The sequence below is a fragment of the Salvelinus fontinalis genome, chromosome 38 (assembly GCF_029448725.1).
Source record: "Salvelinus fontinalis isolate EN_2023a chromosome 38, ASM2944872v1, whole genome shotgun sequence".
Classification (NCBI taxonomy): domain Eukaryota; kingdom Metazoa; phylum Chordata; class Actinopteri; order Salmoniformes; family Salmonidae; genus Salvelinus; species Salvelinus fontinalis.
The window spans coordinates 3640059-3662944 of record NC_074702.1 but is presented as its reverse complement, the minus strand read 5'-3'; the positions used below and the strand labels follow the sequence as shown (position 1 = coordinate 3662944).

At 50.9% G+C, this 22886-nt stretch overlaps 1 protein-coding gene across 2 annotated transcripts in view; it reads right to left on the bottom strand.

Annotated features, from left to right (window-relative positions):
• The window catches only part of creb5b (cAMP responsive element binding protein 5b), a 96644-nt gene that overhangs the window by 60456 nt on the left and 13302 nt on the right, over positions 1-22886 (bottom strand). For both annotated transcript variants that reach the window (XM_055902958.1, XM_055902959.1), the window contains exon 5: positions 4639-4790. In XM_055902958.1, the coding sequence (XP_055758933.1) occupies positions 4639-4790 (152 nt within the window). The remainder of the gene's footprint in view (positions 1-4638; positions 4791-22886) is intronic.

The following is a 22886-nucleotide window of genomic DNA, read 5'->3' as shown; positions in this document are numbered from 1 at the left end:
TATTCCTGATGCTATTTGCTGTAAATATCCCTGAAACAGCTGCATTCTTCCTCCATCTGGCATCTCAGTGACCGTACTGACCACCATACAGACACCAAATGATTCCCCAGACTCTGACCACCACACCACAATGCACTGGCACGTTCAGAACACTCCCAACACAGACACATCTAAAAACAGCCTGATCAGGCCACGCCATATAGAAGATACATTTAGCAGAGGCTTACGCCATAGCTGAGGTTTAACTGTGAACACATGACACAAAACAGATGATTTTCTGATGATCTCAACCAAAACACTTTGAAATGGATGAATCTGGCCTCCCGGGTGGCGCAGTGGTCTAGGGCACTGCATCGCAGTGCTAACTGCGCCACCAGAGTCTCTGGGTTCGCGCCCAGGCTCTGTCGCAGCCGCCCGCGACCGGGAGGTCCGTGGGGTGACGCACAATTGGCATAGCGTCGTCCGGGTTAGGGAGGGTTTGGCCGGTAGGGATATCCTTGTCTCATCGCGCTCCAGCGACTCCTGTGGCGGGCCGGGCGCAGTGCGCGCTAACCAAGGGGGCCAGGTACACGGTGTTTCCTCCGACACATTGGTGCGGCTGGCTTCCGGGTTGGAGGCGCGCTGTGTTAAGAAGCAGTGCGGCTTGGTTGGGTTGTGCTTCGGAGGACGCATGGCTTTCGACCTTCGTCTCTCCCGAGCCCGTACGGGAGTTGTAGCGATGAGACAAGATAGTAATTACTAGCGATTGGATACCACGAAAATTTGGGAGAAAATGGGATAAATATTAAAATAAAAAAAATTAAAATAAAAAATGGATGAATCTGTACTATAGAATAAAGTTGACCAACTAAAAGGTACTTTAGTTTATTAAGCTTATTGACAGAGACAATACACGCTGCTGAACCTTTCTGTAAATGTGCCATATTTAGCCAGCTGGCTGATGTTTAACTGTATTCCCTGAAAATGCTGGAGTGGTAAGTCTTCCTACCCATGATCCTCCTCTCCAGCGGGGTGGGGAGTCTTCCTACCCATGATCCTCCTCTCCAGTGAGGTGGGGAGTCTTCCTACCCATGCTCCTCCTCTCCAGCGAGGTGGGGAGTCTTCCTACCCATGCTCCTCCTCTCCAGCTAGGTCAGGAGTCTTCCTACCCATGCTCCTCCTCTCCAGGGAGGTGGGCAGTCTTCCTACCCATGCTCCTCCTCTCCAGCGAGGTGGGGAGTCTTCCTACCCATGCTCCTCTCCAGCGAGGTGGGCAGTCTTCCTACCCATGCTCCTCCTCTCCACCAAGGTGGGCAGTCTTCCTACCCATGCTCCTCCTCTCCACCAAGGTGGGCAGTCTTCCTACCCATGATCCTCCTCTCCAGCGAGGTGGGGAGTCTTCCTACCCATGCTCCTCCTCTCCACCAAGGTGGGCAGTCTTCCTACCCATGATCCTCCTCTCCAGCGAGGTGGGCAGTCTTCCTACCCATGCTCCTCCTCTCCACCAAGGTGGGCAGTCTTCCTACCCATGCTCCTCCTCTCCAGCGAGATGGGGAGTCTTCCTACCCATGCTCCTCTCCAGCGAGGTGGGCAGTCTTCCTACCCATGCTCCTCCTCTCCAGCGAGGTGGGCAGTCTTCCTACCCATGATCCTCCTCTCCAGTGAGGTGGGGAGTCTTCCTACCCATGATCCTCCTGTCCAGCGAGGTGGGGAGTCTTCCTACCCATGCTCCTCCTCTCCACCGAGGTGGGCAGTCTTCCTACCCATGCTCCTCCTCTCCAGCGAGGTGGGCAGTCTTCCTACCCATGATCCTCCTCTCCAGTGAGGTGGGGAGTCTTCCTACCCATGATCCTCCTGTCCAGCGAGGTGGGGAGTCTTCCTACCCATGCTCCTCCTCTCCACCGAGGTGGGCAGTCTTCCTACCCATGCTCCTCCTCTTCAGCGAGGTGGGGAGTCTTCCTACCCATGCTCCTCCTCTCCAGCGAGGTGGGGAGTCTGATGACAGGTTAAGTCAGGTAAAACAGGCCTGTCTCTCTCAGCACAGCCTTATGTCTGTCTTTACTGGCAGACACTGATTTCTTCTCCAAGTCAAGGGGATGTAATTCCAGCCCTGTCTTCTCCTGTACAAAGAGTCTGTATAGGGGTGTCAGTCAGGCTTACTGATGGCTCCCACATCCAATATTCACCAGGGCTGCGTCTGAAATGGCGCCCTATTCTCTATATGGTGCACTACTTCTGACCAGAGCCCAGTGGGAATAGGGTGCCATTTGGGATTTGGGACACAGCCCAGGCCTTCTTCCAACCAGTGTTAAAACTGGCTTCTTCCAACCACTGTTAAAACTGACTGGACACAGGCTGCCTTAACACAGAGCTGCTTTAATAGAGCTGCCTTAACACAGAGCTGCTTTAATAGAGCTGCCTTAACACAGAGCTGCTTTAATAGAGCTGCATTAACACAGAGCTGTTTTAACATAATGCTGGCTTAACACAGAGCTGCTTTAATAGAGCTGCCTTAACACAGAGCTGCTTTAATAGAGCTGCCTTAACACAGAGCTGCTTTAATAGAGCTGCCTTAACACAGAGCTGTTTTAACATAATGCTGGCTTAACACAGAGCTGTTTTAACATAATGCTGGCTTAACACAGAGCTGTTTTAACATAATGCTGCCTTAACACAGAGCTGTTTTAACATAATGCTGGCTTAACACAGAGCTGTTTTAACATAATGCTGCCTTAACACAGAGCTGTTTTAACATAATGCTGGCTTAACACAGAGCTGCTTTAACATAATGCTGCCTTAACACAGAGCTGTTTTAACTTAATGCTGCCTAAACACAGAGCTGTTTTAACATAATGCTGGCTTAACACAGAGCTGTTTTAACATAATGCTGGCTTAACACAGAGCTGTTTTAACATAATGCTGCCTTAACACAGAGCTGTTTTAACATAATGCTCCCTTAACACAGAGCTGCTTTAACATAATGCTGGCTTAACACAGAGCTGTTTTAACATAATGCTGGCTTAACACAGAGCTGTTTTAACATAATGCTGCCTTAACACAGAGCTGCTTTAACATAATGCTGCCTTAACACAGAGCTGGCTTAACACGGAGCTGGCTTAACACAGAGCTGGCTTAACACAGAGCTAGTTTAACACAGAGCTGACTTAACTATAGGTCTGGCTCACATACTATAGGTCTGGCTCAACAAAGGACAGACTATAGGCCTAACTTCTAGCCCAAGACATCATGTTTTCCACTTCTAGACTGCATGTTTTAAAGATAACAGCATGCACAGAGTGAGAGGGAGAGAACAAGAGAGAGAGAGAGAGAGAGAGAGAGGGAGAGAGAGACAGGGAAGGAGAGAGAGAGAGAGGAGAGAGAGAGAGACAGGGAAGGAGAGAGAGAGAGGAGAGAGACAGGGAAGGAGAGAGAGAGATGGAGAGAGAGAGAGAGACAGGGAAGGAGAGAGAGAGGGGGGGAGAGAGAGAGACAGGGAAGGAGAGAGAGCGAGAGAGAGAGAGAGAGAGAGAGAGAGAGAGAGAGAGAGAGAGAGAGAGAGAGAGAGAGAGAGGGAGGGAGAGAAAGAAAGAGAGAGAAAGAGAGAGAAAGAGAAAGAGAGAGAGAGAGAAAGAGAGAGGAAACAACATCAACTCAAGACACAGGTCAGTGAAGGGGAGCACTTGCACAATGAAGGCGTTCCCCCCAAAAAGCTGATATCACCCCAGGGGTACGGGACGAGGGTCTATGACATCATGGTGGGCACACCCAACACCCATCCTGACTAGTTGTACAGCACAGAGGTCTGAACTCAACAGCTCACAGATGTACAAACGTCAACAAGCGTTAACGTTCAACTCCCCGACTGGACACACTGTAGGTCTTCTTTTGGAAAATAGTTTTAGAACCTCAGGAAACCTTTTGAATGTTAATTGAATCAACAGAGTAAGAAGCTGACTGAAGTATAAGTGAACAGTCCTCTGACCTTCCTACACCATTATGAACCCTGTTCATCAGCCTGTAGAAGGACTTTAAATTCACACGTTTCACGCTGAATTCAATCATACCCCTTTCAGGCTTTCAGTTGCAACCAGGATGGAAACATCTAAACCAAAGGCAGTTATTGTGTGACTTTCCGACGGTGAAAGAAAGACAGGGACTACTTTGGAGTGAAATGCTAAACCGCTGTAAAAGCAGCCGGGGCCATCAGAGATGACCTCATCCCTGTCCCGCGGGACCCTCTTGACATGCTCTGCTGTGGGACAATACACAGCCAACAGCTAAACATGAATCGCCTTGTCAGTAACACACACACACACACACACACACACACACACACACACACACACACACACACACACACACACATCCAGATGTAACAGAACACTGGTGTGACTTCAGAGACTACACAGGGATGCCAATCACATGGCCACTGCTGTGAAGGACATCCTCATGTCACTGTAGTGAATATCACACAGAGCAAAGGCAGAGTAGTTCTCTAGACTAAGCACAGAGGATAGAGATGGAAGCATATCAAACTAAAGTAAGTATACTAAAATAGCATATTTGACATGTACTGTATTTGACCCAGGTCTAATGTTAGTTGGGCGTGTGTTAGTTAATGTTCTGGTTAATCCAGGCGCTGTGGACTGGAGGCCTCACCCTAGCTGTCTGTTGGTGGAGGGGGCCTGGGTGATGACAGAGCTGGACTGGGGAGAGGGCAGGCCCTGCTGGATCACTATGCTGTTGTCATGGTTCCCCATCCGAGAGTGATGCTGCTGGTTCTGGAGGTTCTGGCCATGTAGAGAGATATTCTGGAGGGAGGGAGGGAGGGAGGGGGGGCGAGGGAGAGGAGGGAGGGAGAGAGGGAGGGAGAGGAGGGAGGGAGAGAAGGGGGAGGGAGAGAGAGGATGGGGAGGGAGAGAGAGAGAGAGATGAGGGGGAGGGAGAGAGAGAGGAGGGGGAGGAAGAGAGGGAGGGCGGGAGGGAGGGAGAGAGAGAGAGAGAAGATGGAGGGAGGGAGGGAGGGAGGTAGAGCAGGGAGAAAGGGAGGAAGATGAGGGGGAGGGATGGCGGGAGGGAGGGAGGGCGGGGGAGGGAGAGATTGAGGAAAAGAGGGAGGGAGGGTGGCAGAGTAAGAGAGGGAGAGAGAGGAAGGGAGGAAGGAAGGAAAAGGAGGGAAGGAAGGAGAGAGAGAGAGAGAGAGAGAGAGAGAGAGAGAGGGGATCAAGTCAGAACACATTGTTAACAGCCAACTGCAATAATGTGTCTTTAAGTTCATTTAGTGTAAATGTCAAAGTTCCACAGCTTCACTGTAATCCCTGTACTGCTCAGTCACTTTCCTCACCAAGAGCCGGAATATTTAAAGCAGCAATCAGCAGTTTAAACAATAGCAAAGTGTTCTCCCTATCACTGTTTAGGTAAAAAGCTGAGGGTGGATGGGACTGAAGAAATGTAACCACTCTCAAATTCAAAGACAGAGCTACAGACCGACCATCCATGATATCAACATCATAGTTGTAACCATGTTTTTAGGTTATATAGTGTTTGTTTACATTTACTTTGTTTACAAACATTGGAGTAAAACCAGCTTATATTTTTGGTTCTGATGGGGAACGATAGTTGAACTAAGCTCATGAGGTTGTTATATTCTTCAAGAGTCAATGGCTACATATCATTAAGTTATACGTCCCAACATTGATATAGCAACTGCTGATTGCCCCTTATTTGAAGAACTACATGTTTGCAAACTATGGACTCATGACTGTTGGGGAGGTGTGTGTGAATGTGAGTGTGTGTGGGGGAGGGGGGGTTAGGAAGGTCTGGTTTTCAGACCAATAACAACAACAGACTTCCCTACCAGAAACTTCTACACTCTTAGAAAAAAAGGGTTACGAAAGGGTTCTGCGGCTGTCCCCTATGGAGAACCCTTTTTGGTTCCAGGTAGAACTCTTTTGTCCCTCTGTGGAAAGGGTTCTACCTGGAACCCAAAGGGGTTCTACCTGGAACCCAAAGGGTTATACTTGGAACCAAAAGGGTTTTTTCAAAGGGTTCTCCTATGTGGACATCTGAAGAACCGTTTTTGGTTCTAGACAGCACATTTTTTTCTAAAAACATACTATTGTGAGCTATGCTCTCTTGAACTTAAACCAACCTTTCTCCTTATCTCTCTCCCATGTGATATGCTGCCATGCTGTGTACTCCACAGTCCTGCTGAGACTCGCCTCCCAGTCGTGCTGACTGAGCACAGCTCTTCAACCATAAACGCCAGAGCGCCAGACTGTGGGGACTGAGGAGGCTGGACGTGGCCTGGGTGACCTGACTCACACAGACAGCTTCCACAGCCAAACCCAGACCCAGACGTCAGCAGAGATACAGTCTACACACCAGACACTGGATCAGTAGTCTGAGAGACAGAGATACAGTCTACACACCAGACACTGGATCAGCAGTCTGAGAGACAGAGATACGGTCTACATACCAGACCAGACACTGGATCAGCAGTCTGAGAGACAGAGATACAGTCTACAGACCAGACACTGGATCAGCAGTCTGAGAGACAGAGATACGGTCTACATACCAGACCAGACACTGGATCAGCAGTCTGAGAGACAGAGATACAGTCTACAGACCAGACACTGGATCAGCAGTCTGAGAGACAGAGATACAGTCTACAGACCAGACACTGGATCAGCAGTCTGAGAGACAGAGATACAGTCTACAGACCAGACACTGGATCAGCAGTCTGAGAGACAGAGATACAGTCTACAGACCAGACACTGGATCAGCAGTCTGAGAGACAGAGATACAGTCTACAGACCAGACCAGACACTGGATCAGCAGTCTGAGAGACAGAGATACAGTCTACAGACCAGACCAGACACTGGATCAGCAGTCTGAGAGACAGAGATACAGTCTACAGACCAGACACTGGATCAGCAGTCTGAGAGACAGAGATACAGTCTACAGACCAGACACTGGATCAGCAGTCTGAGAGACAGAGATACAGTCTACAGACCAGACACTGGATCAGCAGTCTGAGAGACAGAGATACGGTCTACAGACCAGACCAGACACTGGATCAGCAGTCTGAGAGACAGAGATACAGTCTACAGACCAGACACTGGATCAGCAGTCTGAGAGACAGAGATACAGTCTACAGACCAGACCAGACACTGGATCAGCAGTCTGAGAGACAGAGATACAGTCTACAGACCAGACACTGGATCAGCAGTCTGAGAGACAGAGATACAGTCTACAGACCAGACACTGGATCAGCAGTCTGAGAGACAGAGATACAGTCTACAGACCAGACACTGGATCAGCAGTCTGAGAGACAGAGATACGGTCTACAGACCAGACCAGACACTGGATCAGCAGTCTGAGAGACAGAGATACAGTCTACAGACCAGACACTGGATCAGCAGTCTGAGAGACAGAGATACAGTCTACAGACCAGACAATGGATCAGCAGTCTGAGAGACAGAGATACAGTCTACAGACCAGACACTGGATCAGCAGTCTGAGAGACAGAGATACAGTCTACAGACCAGACACTGGATCAGCAGTCTGAGAGACAGAGATACGGTCTACAGACCAGACCAGACACTGGATCAGCAGTCTGAGAGACAGAGATACAGTCTACAGACCAGACACTGGATCAGCAGTCTGAGAGACAGAGATACAGTCTACAGACCAGACCAGACACTGGATCAGCAGTCTGAGAGACAGAGATACAGTCTACAGACCAGACACTGGATCAGCAGTCTGAGAGACAGAGATACAGTCTACAGACCAGACCAGACACTGGATCAGCAGTCTGAGAGACAGAGATACAGTCTACAGACCAGACACTGGATCAGCAGTCTGAGAGACAGAGATACAGTCTACAGACCAGACACTGGATCAGCAGTCTGAGAGACAGAGATACAGTCTACAGACCAGACACTGGATCAGCAGTCTGAGAGACAGAGATACGGTCTACAGACCAGACCAGACACTGGATCAGCAGTCTGAGAGACAGAGATACAGTCTACACACCAGACACTGGATCAGCAGTCTGAGAGACAGAGATACGGTCTACATACCAGACCAGACACTGGATCAGCAGTCTGAGAGACAGAGATACAGTCTACAGACCAGACACTGGATCAGCAGTCTGAGAGACAGAGATACAGTCTACAGACCAGACACTGGATCAGCAGTCTGAGAGACAGAGATACAGTCTACAGACCAGACCAGACACTGGATCAGCAGTCTGAGAGACAGAGATACAGTCTACAGACCAGACCAGACACTGGATCAGCAGTCTGAGAGACAGAGATACAGTCTACAGACCAGACACTGGATCAGCAGTCTGAGAGACAGAGATACAGTCTACAGACCAGACACTGGATCAGCAGTCTGAGAGACAGAGATACAGTCTACAGACCAGACCAGACACTGGATCAGCAGTCTGAGAGACAGAGATACAGTCTACAGACCAGACACTGGATCAGCAGTCTGAGAGACAGAGATACAGTCTACAGACCAGACACTGGATCAGCAGTCTGAGAGACAGAGATACAGTCTACAGACCAGACCAGATACTGGATCAGCAGTCTGAGAGACAGAGATACAGTCTACAGACCAGACACTGGATCAGCAGTCTGAGAGACAGAGATACAGTCTACAGACCAGACCAGACACTGGATCAGCAGTCTGAGAGACAGAGATACAGTCTACAGACCAGACACTGGATCAGCAGTCTGAGAGACAGAGATACAGTCTACAGACCAGACACTGGATCAGCAGTCTGAGAGACAGAGATACAGTCTACAGACCAGACACTGGATCAGCAGTCTGAGAGACAGAGATACAGTCTACAGACCAGATACTGGATCAGCAGTCTGAGAGACAGAGATACAGTGTAGCTGTGTTGTGGCCAGTAGAGTATAGATATCATTTCACAGGTAAAGAGTTCTTAACATTGACCCATAATGCATTAACAACTACCTTGGAGTCCAATCAGACATCACTGTTCTGAGACTGTGGTGAGTGGTGACGGCTGGTGAGCCACACGTGTCGCAGACACATGATGAGTGTGCAGGTCTGGCTGTCTGTCTGTCCAGCCTGGTCTCGCTGTCTCAAGCTGCTGTCTGTCTGTCTGTCTGTCCATTCTGGTCTCACTGTCTCAAGCTGCTGTCTGTCTGTCCAGCCTGGTCTCGCTGTCTCAAGCTGCTGTCTGTCTGCGGTTAATCTTTGACTCGGGACCAGGAGGAAACGTGACTCTATCTGTGTTTCTGAGAGATGAAGCTGTTTAAAGTACAGCAGCTGCCTGAGGGAATCTGATCTCCTGCTGCCTCCTCACCTGTAGCAGTCAGGTCACAGCACTTCACCTGCCTGTCTGTCTGTCTGTCTGTCTGTCTGTCTGTCGGGGCTCTTGCTGTCACACAGCGGTTGAATCCTGACATGTGAGTGGGATACAAAGAATTGTATTTTTATAAAAATGTTGATCAACTTCCATATCTACTGGGTGAAATACCACAGTGTGCATCACAGCAGCAAGATTTGTGACCTGTTGCCACAAGAAAAGGTCAACCAGTGAAGAACAAACACCATTGTAAATACAACCCATATTTATGTTTATTTATTTTCCCTTTTGTACTTTAACAATTTGCATATTGTTACAACACTGAATATATACATAATTTGACATTTAAAATGTCTTTATTATTTTGGAACTTCTGTGAGTGTAATGTTTACTGTTAATTTTTATTTCACTTTGTATATTATCTACTTCACTTGCTTTGGCAATGTTAACATATGTTTCCCATGCCAATAAAGCCCCTTGAATTGAATTATAGGGAAGGGTAGAGTCTACCTGTTGTGAGTGTGTGAACTAGTTTGTTACAATTGGTTAGGAGTTGACTTGCATGACTATGCGTGTGGCTACTATGAGTGTTTCAGGCCAAGGAAGTAGTTACCTGCATGGAGTGTGTCTGTGGTGGCTGGGAGAAACAAGAAGGATAACCCTGCATGGAGTGTGTCTGTGGTGGCTGGGAGAAACAAGAAGGATAACCCTGCATGGAGTGTGTCTGTGGTGGCTGGGGGAAACAAGCAGGATAACCCTGCATGGAGTGTGTCTGTGGTGGCTGGGAGAAACATGAAGGATAACCCTGCATGGAGTGTGTCTGTGGTGGCTGGGAGAAACAAGAAGGATAACCCTGCATGGAGTGTGTCTGTGGTGGCTGGGGGAAACAAGAAGGATAACCCTGCATGGAGTGTGTCTGTGGTGGCTGGGAGAAACATGAAGGATAACCCTGCATGGAGTGTGTCTGTGGTGGCTGGGGGAAACAAGAAGGATAACCCTGCATGGAGTGTGTCTGTGGTGGCTGGGAGAAACATGAAGGATAACCCTGCATGGAGTGTGTCTGTGGTGGCTGGGGGAAACAAGAAAGATAACCCTGCATGGAGTGTGTCTGTGGTGAATGGGGAAACAAGAAGGATAACCCTGCATGGAGTGTGTCTGTGGTGGCTGGGAGAAACAAGAAGGATAACCCTGCATGGAGTGTGTCTGTGGTGGCTGGGAGAAACAAGAAGGATAACCCTGCATGGAGTGTGTCTGTGGTGGCTGGGAGAAACAAGAAGGATAACCCTGCATGGAGTGTGTCTGTGGTGGCTGGGAGAAACAAGAAGGATAACCCTGCATGGAGTGTGTCTGTGGTGGCTGGGAGAAACAAGAAGGATAACCCTGCATGGAGTGTGTCTGTGGTGGCTGGGAGAAACAAGAAGGATAACCCTGCATGGAGTGTGTCTGTACTGGCTGGGGGAAACAAGAAGGATAACCCTGCATGGAGTGTGTCTGTGGTGGCTGGGAGAAACAAGAAGGATAACCCTGCATGGAGTGTGTCTGTGGTGGCTGGGAGAAACAAGAAGGATAACCCTGCATGGAGTGTGTCTGTGGTGGCTGGGAGAAACAAGAAGGATAACCCTGCATGGAGTGTGTCTGTGGTGGCTGGGAGAAACAAGAAGGATAACCCTGCATGGAGTGTGTCTGTGGTGGCTGGGGGAAACATGAAGGATAACCCTGCATGGAGTGTGTCTGTGGTGGCTGGGAGAAACAAGAAGGATAACCCTGCATGGAGTGTGTCTGTGGTGGCTGGGGGAAACATGAAGGATAACCCTGCATGGAGTGTGTCTGTGGTGGCTGGGGGAAACAAGAAGGATAACCCTGCATGGAGTGTGTCTGTGGTGGCTGGGAGAAACAAGAAGGATAACCCTGCATGGAGTGTGTCTGTGGTGGCTGGGAGAAACAAGAAGGATAACCCTGCATGGAGTGTGTCTGTGGTGGCTGGGAGAAACAAGAAGGATAACCCTGCATGGAGTGTGTCTGTGGTGGCTGGGAGAAACAAGAAGGATAACCCTGCATGGAGTGTGTCTGTGGTGGCTGGGGGAAACAAGAAGGATAACCCTGCATGGAGTGTGTCTGTGGTGGGTGGGAGAAACAAGAAGGATAACCCTGCATGGAGTGTGTCTGTGGTGGCTGGGGGGAAGAAGAAGGATAACCCTGCATGGAGTGTGTCTGTGGTGGCTGGGAGAAACAAGAAGGATAACCCTGCATGGAGTGTGTCTGTGGTGGCTGGGAGAAACAAGAAGGATAACCCTGCATGGAGTGTGTCTGTGGTGGCTGGGGGAAACAATAAGGATAACCCTGCATGGAGTGTGTCTGTGGTGGCTGGGGAAACAAGAAGGATAACCCTGCATGGAGTGTGTCTGTGGTGGTTGGGAGAAACAAGAAGGATAACCCTGCATGGAGTGTGTCTGTGGTGGCTGGGAGAAACAAGAAGGATAACCCTGCATGGAGTGTGTCTGTGGTGGCTGGGAGAAACAAAAAGGATAACCCTGCATGGAGTGTGTCTGTGGTGGCTGGGAGAAACAAGAAGGATAACCCTGCATGGAGTGTGTCTGTGGTGGCTGGGAGAAACAAGAAGGATAACCCTGCATGGAGTGTGTCTGTGGTGGCTGGGGGGAACAAGAAGGATAACCCTGCATGGAGTGTGTCTGTGGTGGCTGGGAGAAACAAGAAGGATAACCCTGCATGGAGTGTGTCTGTGGTGGCTGGGAGAAACAAGAAGGATAACCCTGCATGGAGTGTGTCTGTGGTGGCTGGGAGAAACAAGAAGGATAACCCTGCATGGAGTGTGTCTGTACTGGCTGGGGGAAACAAGAAGGATAACCCTGCATGGAGTGTGTCTGTGGTGGCTGGGAGAAACAAGAAGGATAACCCTGCATGGAGTGTGTCTGTGGTGGCTGGGAGAAACAAGAAGGATAACCCTGCATGGAGTGTGTCTGTGGTGGCTGGGAGAAACAAGAAGGATAACCCTGCATGGAGTGTGTCTGTGGTGGCTGGGAGAAACAAGAAGGATAACCCTGCATGGAGTGTGTCTGTGGTGGCTGGGGGAAACATGAAGGATAACCCTGCATGGAGTGTGTCTGTGGTGGCTGGGAGAAACAAGAAGGATAACCCTGCATGGAGTGTGTCTGTGGTGGCTGGGAGAAACAAGAAGGATAACCCTGCATGGAGTGTGTCTGTGGTGGCTGGGGGAAACATGAAGGATAACCCTGCATGGAGTGTGTCTGTGGTGGCTGGGGGAAACAAGAAGGATAACCCTGCATGGAGTGTGTCTGTGGTGGCTGGGAGAAACAAGAAGGATAACCCTGCATGGAGTGTGTCTGTGGTGGCTGGGAGAAACAAGAAGGATAACCCTGCATGGAGTGTGTCTGTGGTGGCTGGGAGAAACAAGAAGGATAACCCTGCATGGAGTGTGTCTGTGGTGGCTGGGAGAAACAAGAAGGATAACCCTGCATGGAGTGTGTCTGTGGTGGCTGGGGGAAACAAGAAGGATAACCCTGCATGGAGTGTGTCTGTGGTGGCTGGGAGAAACAAGAAGGATAACCCTGCATGGAGTGTGTCTGTGGTGGCTGGGGGAAACAAGAAGGATAACCCTGCATGGAGTGTGTCTGTGGTGGCTGGGGAAACAAGAAGGATAACCCTGCATGGAGTGTGTCTGTGGTGGTTGGGAGAAACAAGAAGGATAACCCTGCATGGAGTGTGTCTGTGGTGGCTGGGAGAAACAAGAAGGATAACCCTGCATGGAGTGTGTCTGTGGTGGCTGGGAGAAACAAGAAGGATAACCCTGCATGGAGTGTGTCTGTGGTGGCTGGGAGAAACAAGAAGGATAACCCTGCATGGAGTGTGTCTGTGGTGGCTGGGAGAAACAAGAAGGATAACCCTGCATGGAGTGTGTCTGTGGTGGCTGGGGGAAACAAGAAGGATAACCCTGCATGGAGTGTGTCTGTGGTGGCTGGGAGAAACAAGAAGGATAACCCTGCATGGAGTGTGTCTGTGGTGGCTGGGGGGAACAAGAAGGATAACCCTGCATGGAGTGTGTCTGTGGTGGCTGGGAGAAACAAGAAGGATAACCCTGCATGGAGTGTGTCTGTGGTGGCTGGGAGAAACAAGAAGGATAACCCTGCATGGAGTGTGTCTGTGGTGGCTGGGAGAAACAAGAAGGATAACCCTGCATGGAGTGTGTCTGTGGTGGCTGGTGGAAACAAGAAGGATAACCCTGCATGGAGTGTGTCTGTGGTGGCTGGGAGAAACAAGAAGGATAACCCTGCATGGAGTGTGTCTGTGGTGGCTCGGGGAAACAAGAAGGATAACCCTGCATGGAGTGTGTCTGTGGTGGCTGGTGGAAACAAGAAGGATAACCCTGCATGGAGTGTGTCTGTGGTGGCTGGGGGAAACAAGCAGGATAACCCTGCATGGAGTGTGTCTGTGGTGGCTGGGAGAAACAAGAAGGATAACCCTGCATGGAGTGTGTCTGTGGTGGCTGGGAGAAACATGAAGGATAACCCTGCATGGAGTGTGTCTGTGGTGGCTGGGGGGAACAAGAAGGATAACCCTGCATGGAGTGTGGCTGGGGAAACAAGAAGGATAACCCTGCATGGAGTGTGTCTGTGGTGGCTGGGGGAAACAAGCAGGATAACCCTGCATGGAGTGTGTCTGTGGTGGCTGGGAGAAACAAGAAGGATAACCCTGCATGGAGTGTGTCTGTGGTGGCTGGGGGAAACATGAAGGATAACCCTGCATGGAGTGTGTCTGTGGTGGCTGGGGGAAACAAGAAGGATAACCCTGCATGGAGTGTGTCTGTGGTGGCTGGGAGAAACAAGAAGGATAACCCTGCATGGAGTGTGTCTGTGGTGGCTGGGAGAAACAAGAAGGATAACCCTGCATGGAGTGTGTCTGTGGTGGCTGGGAGAAACAAGAAGGATAACCCTGCATGGAGTGTGTCTGTGGTGGCTGGGAGAAACAAGAAGGATAACCCTGCATGGAGTGTGTCTGTGGTGGCTGGGGGAAACAAGAAGGATAACCCTGCATGGAGTGTGTCTGTGGTGGCTGGGAGAAACAAGAAGGATAACCCTGCATGGAGTGTGTCTGTGGTGGCTGGGGGGAAGAAGAAGGATAACCCTGCATGGAGTGTGTCTGTGGTGGCTGGGAGAAACAAGAAGGATAACCCTGCATGGAGTGTGTCTGTGGTGGCTGGGAGAAACAAGAAGGATAACCCTGCATGGAGTGTGTCTGTGGTGGTTGGGAGAAACAAGAAGGATAACCCTGCATGGAGTGTGTCTGTGGTGGCTGGGGAAACAAGAAGGATAACCCTGCATGGAGTGTGTCTGTGGTGGTTGGGAGAAACAAGAAGGATAACCCTGCATGGAGTGTGTCTGTGGTGGCTGGGAGAAACAAGAAGGATAACCCTGCATGGAGTGTGTCTGTGGTGGCTGGGAGAAACAAGAAGGATAACCCTGCATGGAGTGTGTCTGTGGTGGCTGGGAGAAACAAGAAGGATAACCCTGCATGGAGTGTGTCTGTGGTGGCTGGGAGAAACAAGAAGGATAACCCTGCATGGAGTGTGTCTGTGGTGGCTGGGGGAAACAAGAAGGATAACCCTGCATGGAGTGTGTCTGTGGTGGCTGGGAGAAACAAGAAGGATAACCCTGCATGGAGTGTGTCTGTGGTGGCTGGGGGGAACAAGAAGGATAACCCTGCATGGAGTGTGTCTGTGGTGGCTGGGAGAAACAAGAAGGATAACCCTGCATGGAGTGTGTCTGTGGTGGCTGGGAGAAACAAGAAGGATAACCCTGCATGGAGTGTGTCTGTGGTGGCTCGGGGAAACAAGAAGGATAACCCTGCATGGAGTGTGTCTGTGGTGGCTGGTGGAAACAAGAAGGATAACCCTGCATGGAGTGTGTCTGTGGTGGCTGGGGGAAACAAGCAGGATAACCCTGCATGGAGTGTGTCTGTGGTGGCTGGGAGAAACAAGAAGGATAACCCTGCATGGAGTGTGTCTGTGGTGGCTGGGAGAAACATGAAGGATAACCCTGCATGGAGTGTGTCTGTGGTGGCTGGGGGGAACAAGAAGGATAACCCTGCATGGAGTGTGGCTGGGGAAACAAGAAGGATAACCCTGCATGGAGTGTGTCTGTGGTGGCTGGGAGAAACAAGAAGGATAACCCTGCATGGAGTGTGTCTGTGGTGGCTGGGAGAAACAAGAAGGATAACCCTGCATGGAGTGTGTCTGTGGTGGCTGGGAGAAACAAGAAGGATAACCCTGCATGGAGTGTGTCTGTGGTGGCTAGGGGAAACATGAAGGATAACCCTGCATGGAGTGTGTCTGTGGTGGCTGGGAGAAACAAGAAGGATAACCCTGCATGGAGTGTGTCTGTGGTGGCTGGGGGGAACAAGAAGGATAACCCTGCATGGAGTGTGTCTGTGGTGGCTAGGGGAAACATGAAGGATAACCCTGCATGGAGTGTGTCTGTGGTGGCTGGGAGAAACAAGAAGGATAACCCTGCATGGAGTGTGTCTGTGGTGGCTGGGAGAAACAAGAAGGATAACCCTGCATGGAGTGTGTCTGTGGTGGCTAGGGGAAACATGAAGGATAACCCTGCATGGAGTGTGTCTGTGGTGGCTGGGAGAAACAAGAAGGATAACCCTGCATGGAGTGTGTCTGTGGTGGCTGGGAGAAACAAGAAGGATAACCCTGCATGGAGTGTGTCTGTGGTGGCTAGGGGAAACATGAAGGAAAACCCTGCATGGAGTGTGTCTGTGGTGGCTGGGAGAAACAAGAAGGATAACCCTGCATGGAGTGTGTCTGTGGTGGCTAGGGGAAACATGAAGGATAACCCTGCATGGAGTGTGTCTGTGGTGGCTGGGAGAAACAAGAAGGATAACCCTGCATGGAGTGTGTCTGTGGTGGCTGGGAGAAACAAGAAGGATAACCCTGCATGGAGTGTGTCTGTGGTGGCTGGGAGAAACAAGAAGGATAACCCTGCATGGAGTGTGTCTGTGGTGGCTGGGAGAAACAAGAAGGATAACCCTGCATGGAGTGTGTCTGTGGTGGCTGGGAGAAACAAGAAGGATAACCCTGCATGGAGTGTGTCTGTGGTGGCTGGGGGAAACAAGAAGGATAACCCTGCATGGAGTGTGTCTGTGGTGGCTGGGGGAAACAAGAAGGATAACCCTGCATGGAGTGTGTCTGTGGTGGCTGGGAGAAACATGAAGGATAACCCTGCATGGAGTGTGTCTGTGGTGGCTGGGGGGAACAAGAAGGATAACCCTGCATGGAGTGTGTCTGTGGTGGCTAGGGGAAACATGAAGGATAACCCTGCATGGAGTGTGTCTGTGGTGGCTGGGAGAAACAAGAAGGATAACCCTGCGTGGAGTGTGTCTGTGGTGGCTGGGAGAAACAAGAAGGATAACCCTGCATGGAGTGTGTCTGTGGTGGCTAGGGGAAACATGAAGGATAACCCTGCATGGAGTGTGTCTGTGGTGGCTGGGAGAAACAAGAAGGATAACCCTGCATGGAGTGTGTCTGTGGTGGCTGGGAGAAACAAGAAGGATAACCCTGCATGGAGTGTGTCTGTGGTGGCTAGGGGAAACATGAAGGAAAACCCTGCATGGAGTGTGTCTGTGGTGGCTGGGAGAAACAAGAAGGATAACCCTGCATGGAGTGTGTCTGTGGTGGCTGGGAGAAACAAGAAGGATAACCCTGCATGGAGTGTGTCTGTGGTGGCTGGGAGAAACAAGAAGGATAACCCTGCATGGAGTGTGTCTGTGGTGGCTGGGGGAAACAAGAAGGATAACCCTGCATGGAGTGTGTCTGTGGTGGCTGGGGAAACAAGAAGGATAACCCTGCATGGAGTGTGTCTGTGGTGGCTGGGAGAAACAAGAAGGATAACCCTGCATGGAGTGTGTCTGTGGTGGCTGGGGGAAACATGAAGGATAACCCTGCATGGAGTGTGTCTGTGGTAGCTGGGGGAAACAAGAAGGATAACCCTGCATGGAGTGTGTCTGTGGTGGCTGGGGGAAACATGAAGGATAACCCTGCATGGAGTGTGTCTGTGGTAGCTGGGGGAAACAAGAAGGATAACCCTGCATGGAGTGTGTCTGTGGTGGCTGGGAGAAACAAGAAGGATAACCCTGCATGGAGTGTGTCTGTGGTGGCTGGGAGAAACAAGAAGGATAACCCTGCATGGAGTGTGTCTGTGGTGGCTGGGGGAAACATGAAGGAAAACCCTGCATGGAGTGTGTCTGTGGTGGCTGGGAGAAACAAGAAGGATAACCCTGCATGGAGTGTGTCTGTGGTGGCTAGGGGAAACATGAAGGATAACCCTGCATGGAGTGTGTCTGTGGTGGCTGGGAGAAACAAGAAGGATAACCCTGCATGGAGTGTGTCTGTGGTGGCTGGGAGAAACAAGAAGGATAACCCTGCATGGAGTGTGTCTGTGGTGGCTGGGAGAAACAAGAAGGATAACCCTGCATGGAGTGTGTCTGTGGTGGCTGGGAGAAACAAGAAGGATAACCCTGCATGGAGTGTGTCTGTGGTGGCTGGGAGAAACAAGAAGGATAACCCTGCATGGAGTGTGTCTGTGGTGGCTGGGGGAAACAAGAAGGATAACCCTGCATGGAGTGTGTCTGTGGTGGCTGGGGGAAACAAGAAGGATAACCCTGCATGGAGTGTGTCTGTGGTGGCTGGGAGAAACATGAAGGATAACCCTGCATGGAGTGTGTCTGTGGTGGCTGGGGGGAACAAGAAGGATAACCCTGCATGGAGTGTGTCTGTGGTGGCTAGGGGAAACATGAAGGATAACCCTGCATGGAGTGTGTCTGTGGTGGCTGGGAGAAACAAGAAGGATAACCCTGCGTGGAGTGTGTCTGTGGTGGCTGGGAGAAACAAGAAGGATAACCCTGCATGGAGTGTGTCTGTGGTGGCTAGGGGAAACATGAAGGATAACCCTGCATGGAGTGTGTCTGTGGTGGCTGGGAGAAACAAGAAGGATAACCCTGCATGGAGTGTGTCTGTGGTGGCTGGGAGAAACAAGAAGGATAACCCTGCATGGAGTGTGTCTGTGGTGGCTAGGGGAAACATGAAGGAAAACCCTGCATGGAGTGTGTCTGTGGTGGCTGGGAGAAACAAGAAGGATAACCCTGCATGGAGTGTGTCTGTGGTGGCTGGGAGAAACAAGAAGGATAACCCTGCATGGAGTGTGTCTGTGGTGGCTGGGAGAAACAAGAAGGATAACCCTGCATGGAGTGTGTCTGTGGTGGCTGGGGGAAACAAGAAGGATAACCCTGCATGGAGTGTGTCTGTGGTGGCTGGGGAAACAAGAAGGATAACCCTGCATGGAGTGTGTCTGTGGTGGCTGGGAGAAACAAGAAGGATAACCCTGCATGGAGTGTGTCTGTGGTGGCTGGGGGAAACATGAAGGATAACCCTGCATGGAGTGTGTCTGTGGTAGCTGGGGGAAACAAGAAGGATAACCCTGCATGGAGTGTGTCTGTGGTGGCTGGGGGAAACATGAAGGATAACCCTGCATGGAGTGTGTCTGTGGTAGCTGGGGGAAACAAGAAGGATAACCCTGCATGGAGTGTGTCTGTGGTGGCTGGGAGAAACAAGAAGGATAACCCTGCATGGAGTGTGTCTGTGGTGGCTGGGAGAAACAAGAAGGATAACCCTGCATGGAGTGTGTCTGTGGTGGCTGGGGGAAACAAGAAGGATAACCCTGCATGGAGTGTGTCTGTGGTGGCTGGGAGAAACAAGAAGGATAACCCTGCATGGAGTGTGTCTGTGGTGGCTGGGGGAACAAGAAGGATAACCCTGCATGGAGTGTGTCTGTGGTGGCTGGGAGAAACAAGAAGGATAACCCTGCATGGAGTGTGTCTGTGGTGGCTGGGAGAAACAAGAAGGATAACCCTGCATGGAGTGTGTCTGTGGTGGCTGGGGGGAAACAAGAAGGATAACCCTGCATGGAGTGTGTCTGTGGTGGCTGGTGGAAACAAGAAGGATAACCCTGCATGGAGTGTGTCTGTGGTGGCTGGGGGAAACAAGCAGGATAACCCTGCATGGAGTGTGTCTGTGGTGGCTGGGAGAAACAAGAAGGATAACCCTGCATGGAGTGTGTCTGTGGTGGCTGGGAGAAACATGAAGGATAACCCTGCATGGAGTGTGTCTGTGGTGGCTGGGGGGAACAAGAAGGATAACCCTGCATGGAGTGTGTCTGTGGTGGCTGGGGAAACAAGAAGGATAACCCTGCATGGAGTGTGTCTGTGGTGGCTGGGAGAAACAAGAAGGATAACCCTGCATGGAGTGTGTCTGTGGTGGCTGGGAGAAACAAGAAGGATAACCCTGCATGGAGTGTGTCTGTGGTGGCTAGGGGAAACATGAAGGATAACCCTGCATGGAGTGTGTCTGTGGTGGCTGGGAGAAACAAGAAGGATAACCCTGCATGGAGTGTGTCTGTGGTGGCTGGGAGAAACAAGAAGGATAACCCTGCATGGAGTGTGTCTGTGGTGGCTGGGGGGAACAAGAAGGATAACCCTGCATGGAGTGTGTCTGTGGTGGCTGGGAGAAACAAGAAGGATAACCCTGCATGGAGTGTGTCTGTGGTGGCTGGGAGAAACAAGAAGGATAACCCTGCATGGAGTGTGTCTGTGGTGGCTGGGGGGAAACAAGAAGGATAACCCTGCATGGAGTGTGTCTGTGGTGGCTGGTGGAAACAAGAAAGATAACCCTGCATGGAGTGTGTCTGTGGTGGCTGGGGGAAACAAGCAGGATAACCCTGCATGGAGTGTGTCTGTGGTGTCTGGGAGAAACAAGAAGGATAACCCTGCATGGAGTGTGTCTGTGGTGGCTGGGAGAAACATGAAGGATAACCCTGCATGGAGTGTGTCTGTGGTGGCTGGGGGGAACAAGAAGGATAACCCTGCATGGAGTGTGTCTGTGGTGGCTGGGGAAACAAGAAGGATAACCCTGCATGGAGTGTGTCTGTGGTGGCTGGGAGAAACAAGAAGGATAACCCTGCATGGAGTGTGTCTGTGGTGGCTAGGGGAAACATGAAGGATAACCCTGCATGGAGTGTGTCTGTGGTGGCTGGGAGAAACAAGAAGGATAACCCTGCATGGAGTGTGTCTGTGGTGGCTGGGGGGAACAAGAAGGATAACCCTGCATGGAGTGTGTCTGTGGTGGCTGGGAGAAACAAGAAGGATAACCCTGCATGGAGTGTGTCTGTGGTGGCTGGGAGAAACAAGAAGGATAACCCTGCATGGAGTGTGTCTGTGGTGGCTGGGGGGAAACAAGAAGGATAACCCTGCATGGAGTGTGTCTGTGGTGGCTGGTGGAAACAAGAAGGATAACCCTGCATGGAGTGTGTCTGTGGTGGCTGGGGGAAACAAGCAGGATAACCCTGCATGGAGTGTGTCTGTGGTGGCTGGGAGAAACAAAAAGGATAACCCTGCATGGAGTGTGTCTGTGGTGGCTGGGAGAAACAAGAAGGATAACCCTGCATGGAGTGTGTCTGTGGTGGCTGGGAGAAACATGAAGGATAACCCTGCATGGAGTGTGTCTGTGGTGGCTGGGGGGAACAAGAAGGATAACCCTGCATGGAGTGTGTCTGTGGTGGCTGGGGAAACAAGAAGGATAACCCTGCATGGAGTGTGTCTGTGGTGGCTGGGAGAAACAAGAAGGATAACCCTGCATGGAGTGTGTCTGTGGTGGCTGGGAGAAACAAGAAGGATAACCCTGCATGGAGTGTGTCTGTGGTGGCTAGGGGAAACATGAAGGATAACCCTGCATGGAGTGTGTCTGTGGTGGCTGGGAGAAACAAGAAGGATAACCCTGCATGGAGTGTGTCTGTGGTGGCTGGGAGAAACAAGAAGGATAACCCTGCATGGAGTGTGTCTGTGGTGGCTGGGGGGAACAAGAAGGATAACCCTGCATGGAGTGTGTCTGTGGTGGCTGGGGGGAAACAAGAAGGATAACCCTGCATGGAGTGTGTCTGTGGTGGCTGGTGGAAACAAGAAGGATAACCCTGCATGGAGTGTGTCTGTGGTGGCTGGGGGAAACAAGCAGGATAACCCTGCATGGAGTGTGTCTGTGGTGGCTGGGAGAAACAAGAAGGATAACCCTGCATGGAGTGTGTCTGTGGTGGCTGGGAGAAACATGAAGGATAACCCTGCATGGAGTGTGTCTGTGGTGGCTGGGGGGAACAAGAAGGATAACCCTGCATGGAGTGTGTCTGTGGTGGCTGGGGAAACAAGAAGGATAACCCTGCATGGAGTGTGTCTGTGGTGGCTGGGAGAAACAAGAAGGATAACCCTGCATGGAGTGTGTCTGTGGTGGCTGGGAGAAACAAGAAGGATAACCCTGCATGGAGTGTGTCTGTGGTGGCTAGGGGAAACATGAAGGATAACCCTGCATGGAGTGTGTCTGTGGTGGCTGGGAGAAACAAGAAGGATAACCCTGCATGGAGTGTGTCTGTGGTGGCTGGGGGGAACAAGAAGGATAACCCTGCATGGAGTGTGTCTGTGGTGGCTGGGAGAAACAAGAAGGATAACCCTGCATGGAGTGTGTCTGTGGTGGCTGGGAGAAACAAGAAGGATAACCCTGCATGGAGTGTGTCTGTGGTGGCTGGGGGGAAACAAGAAGGATAACCCTGCATGGAGTGTGTCTGTGGTGGCTGGTGGAAACAAGAAGGATAACCCTGCATGGAGTGTGTCTGTGGTGGCTGGGGGAAACAAGCAGGATAACCCTGCATGGAGTGTGTCTGTGGTGGCTGGGAGAAACAAGAAGGATAACCCTGCATGGAGTGTGTCTGTGGTGGCTGGGAGAAACATGAAGGATAACCCTGCATGGAGTGTGTCTGTGGTGGCTGGGGGGAACAAGAAGGATAACCCTGCATGGAGTGTGTCTGTGGTGGCTGGGGAAACAAGAAGGATAACCCTGCATGGAGTGTGTCTGTGGTGGCTGGGAGAAACAAGAAGGATAACCCTGCATGGAGTGTGTCTGTGGTGGCTGGGAGAAACAAGAAGGATAACCCTGCATGGAGTGTGTCTGTGGTGGCTAGGGGAAACATGAAGGATAACCCTGCATGGAGTGTGTCTGTGGTGGCTGGGAGAAACAAGAAGGATAACCCTGCATGGAGTGTGTCTGTGGTGGCTGGGAGAAACATGAAGGATAACAGTGCAAGATAAAGGGGGACTACCCATAACACACCTGTCTGCCTGCAGCTGTGGGTTGCCCCGGGGTTCCCCTGGGCTTATCTTACTGTTCTCCAGAGATAAACACAGGTAAGGCCCTGTGCACAGGAGTGTGTCTAATTCAGCTGATGGTTCTAGCAGGAAAACTGAGCATCCAAAACACATAAACACCTCACACGTAAAACAACGTAAAACAACAACCGACCTTGATTCAATAATTGTGCAGAATAGTGTATCAAACTGAACCAACGAGGCGTTTGACCAGCAGGTGTGTATTTCTTACTCTCATCTTCTCTACCTGAAGAGAAAACCCCGACACTTGGAAAGACAA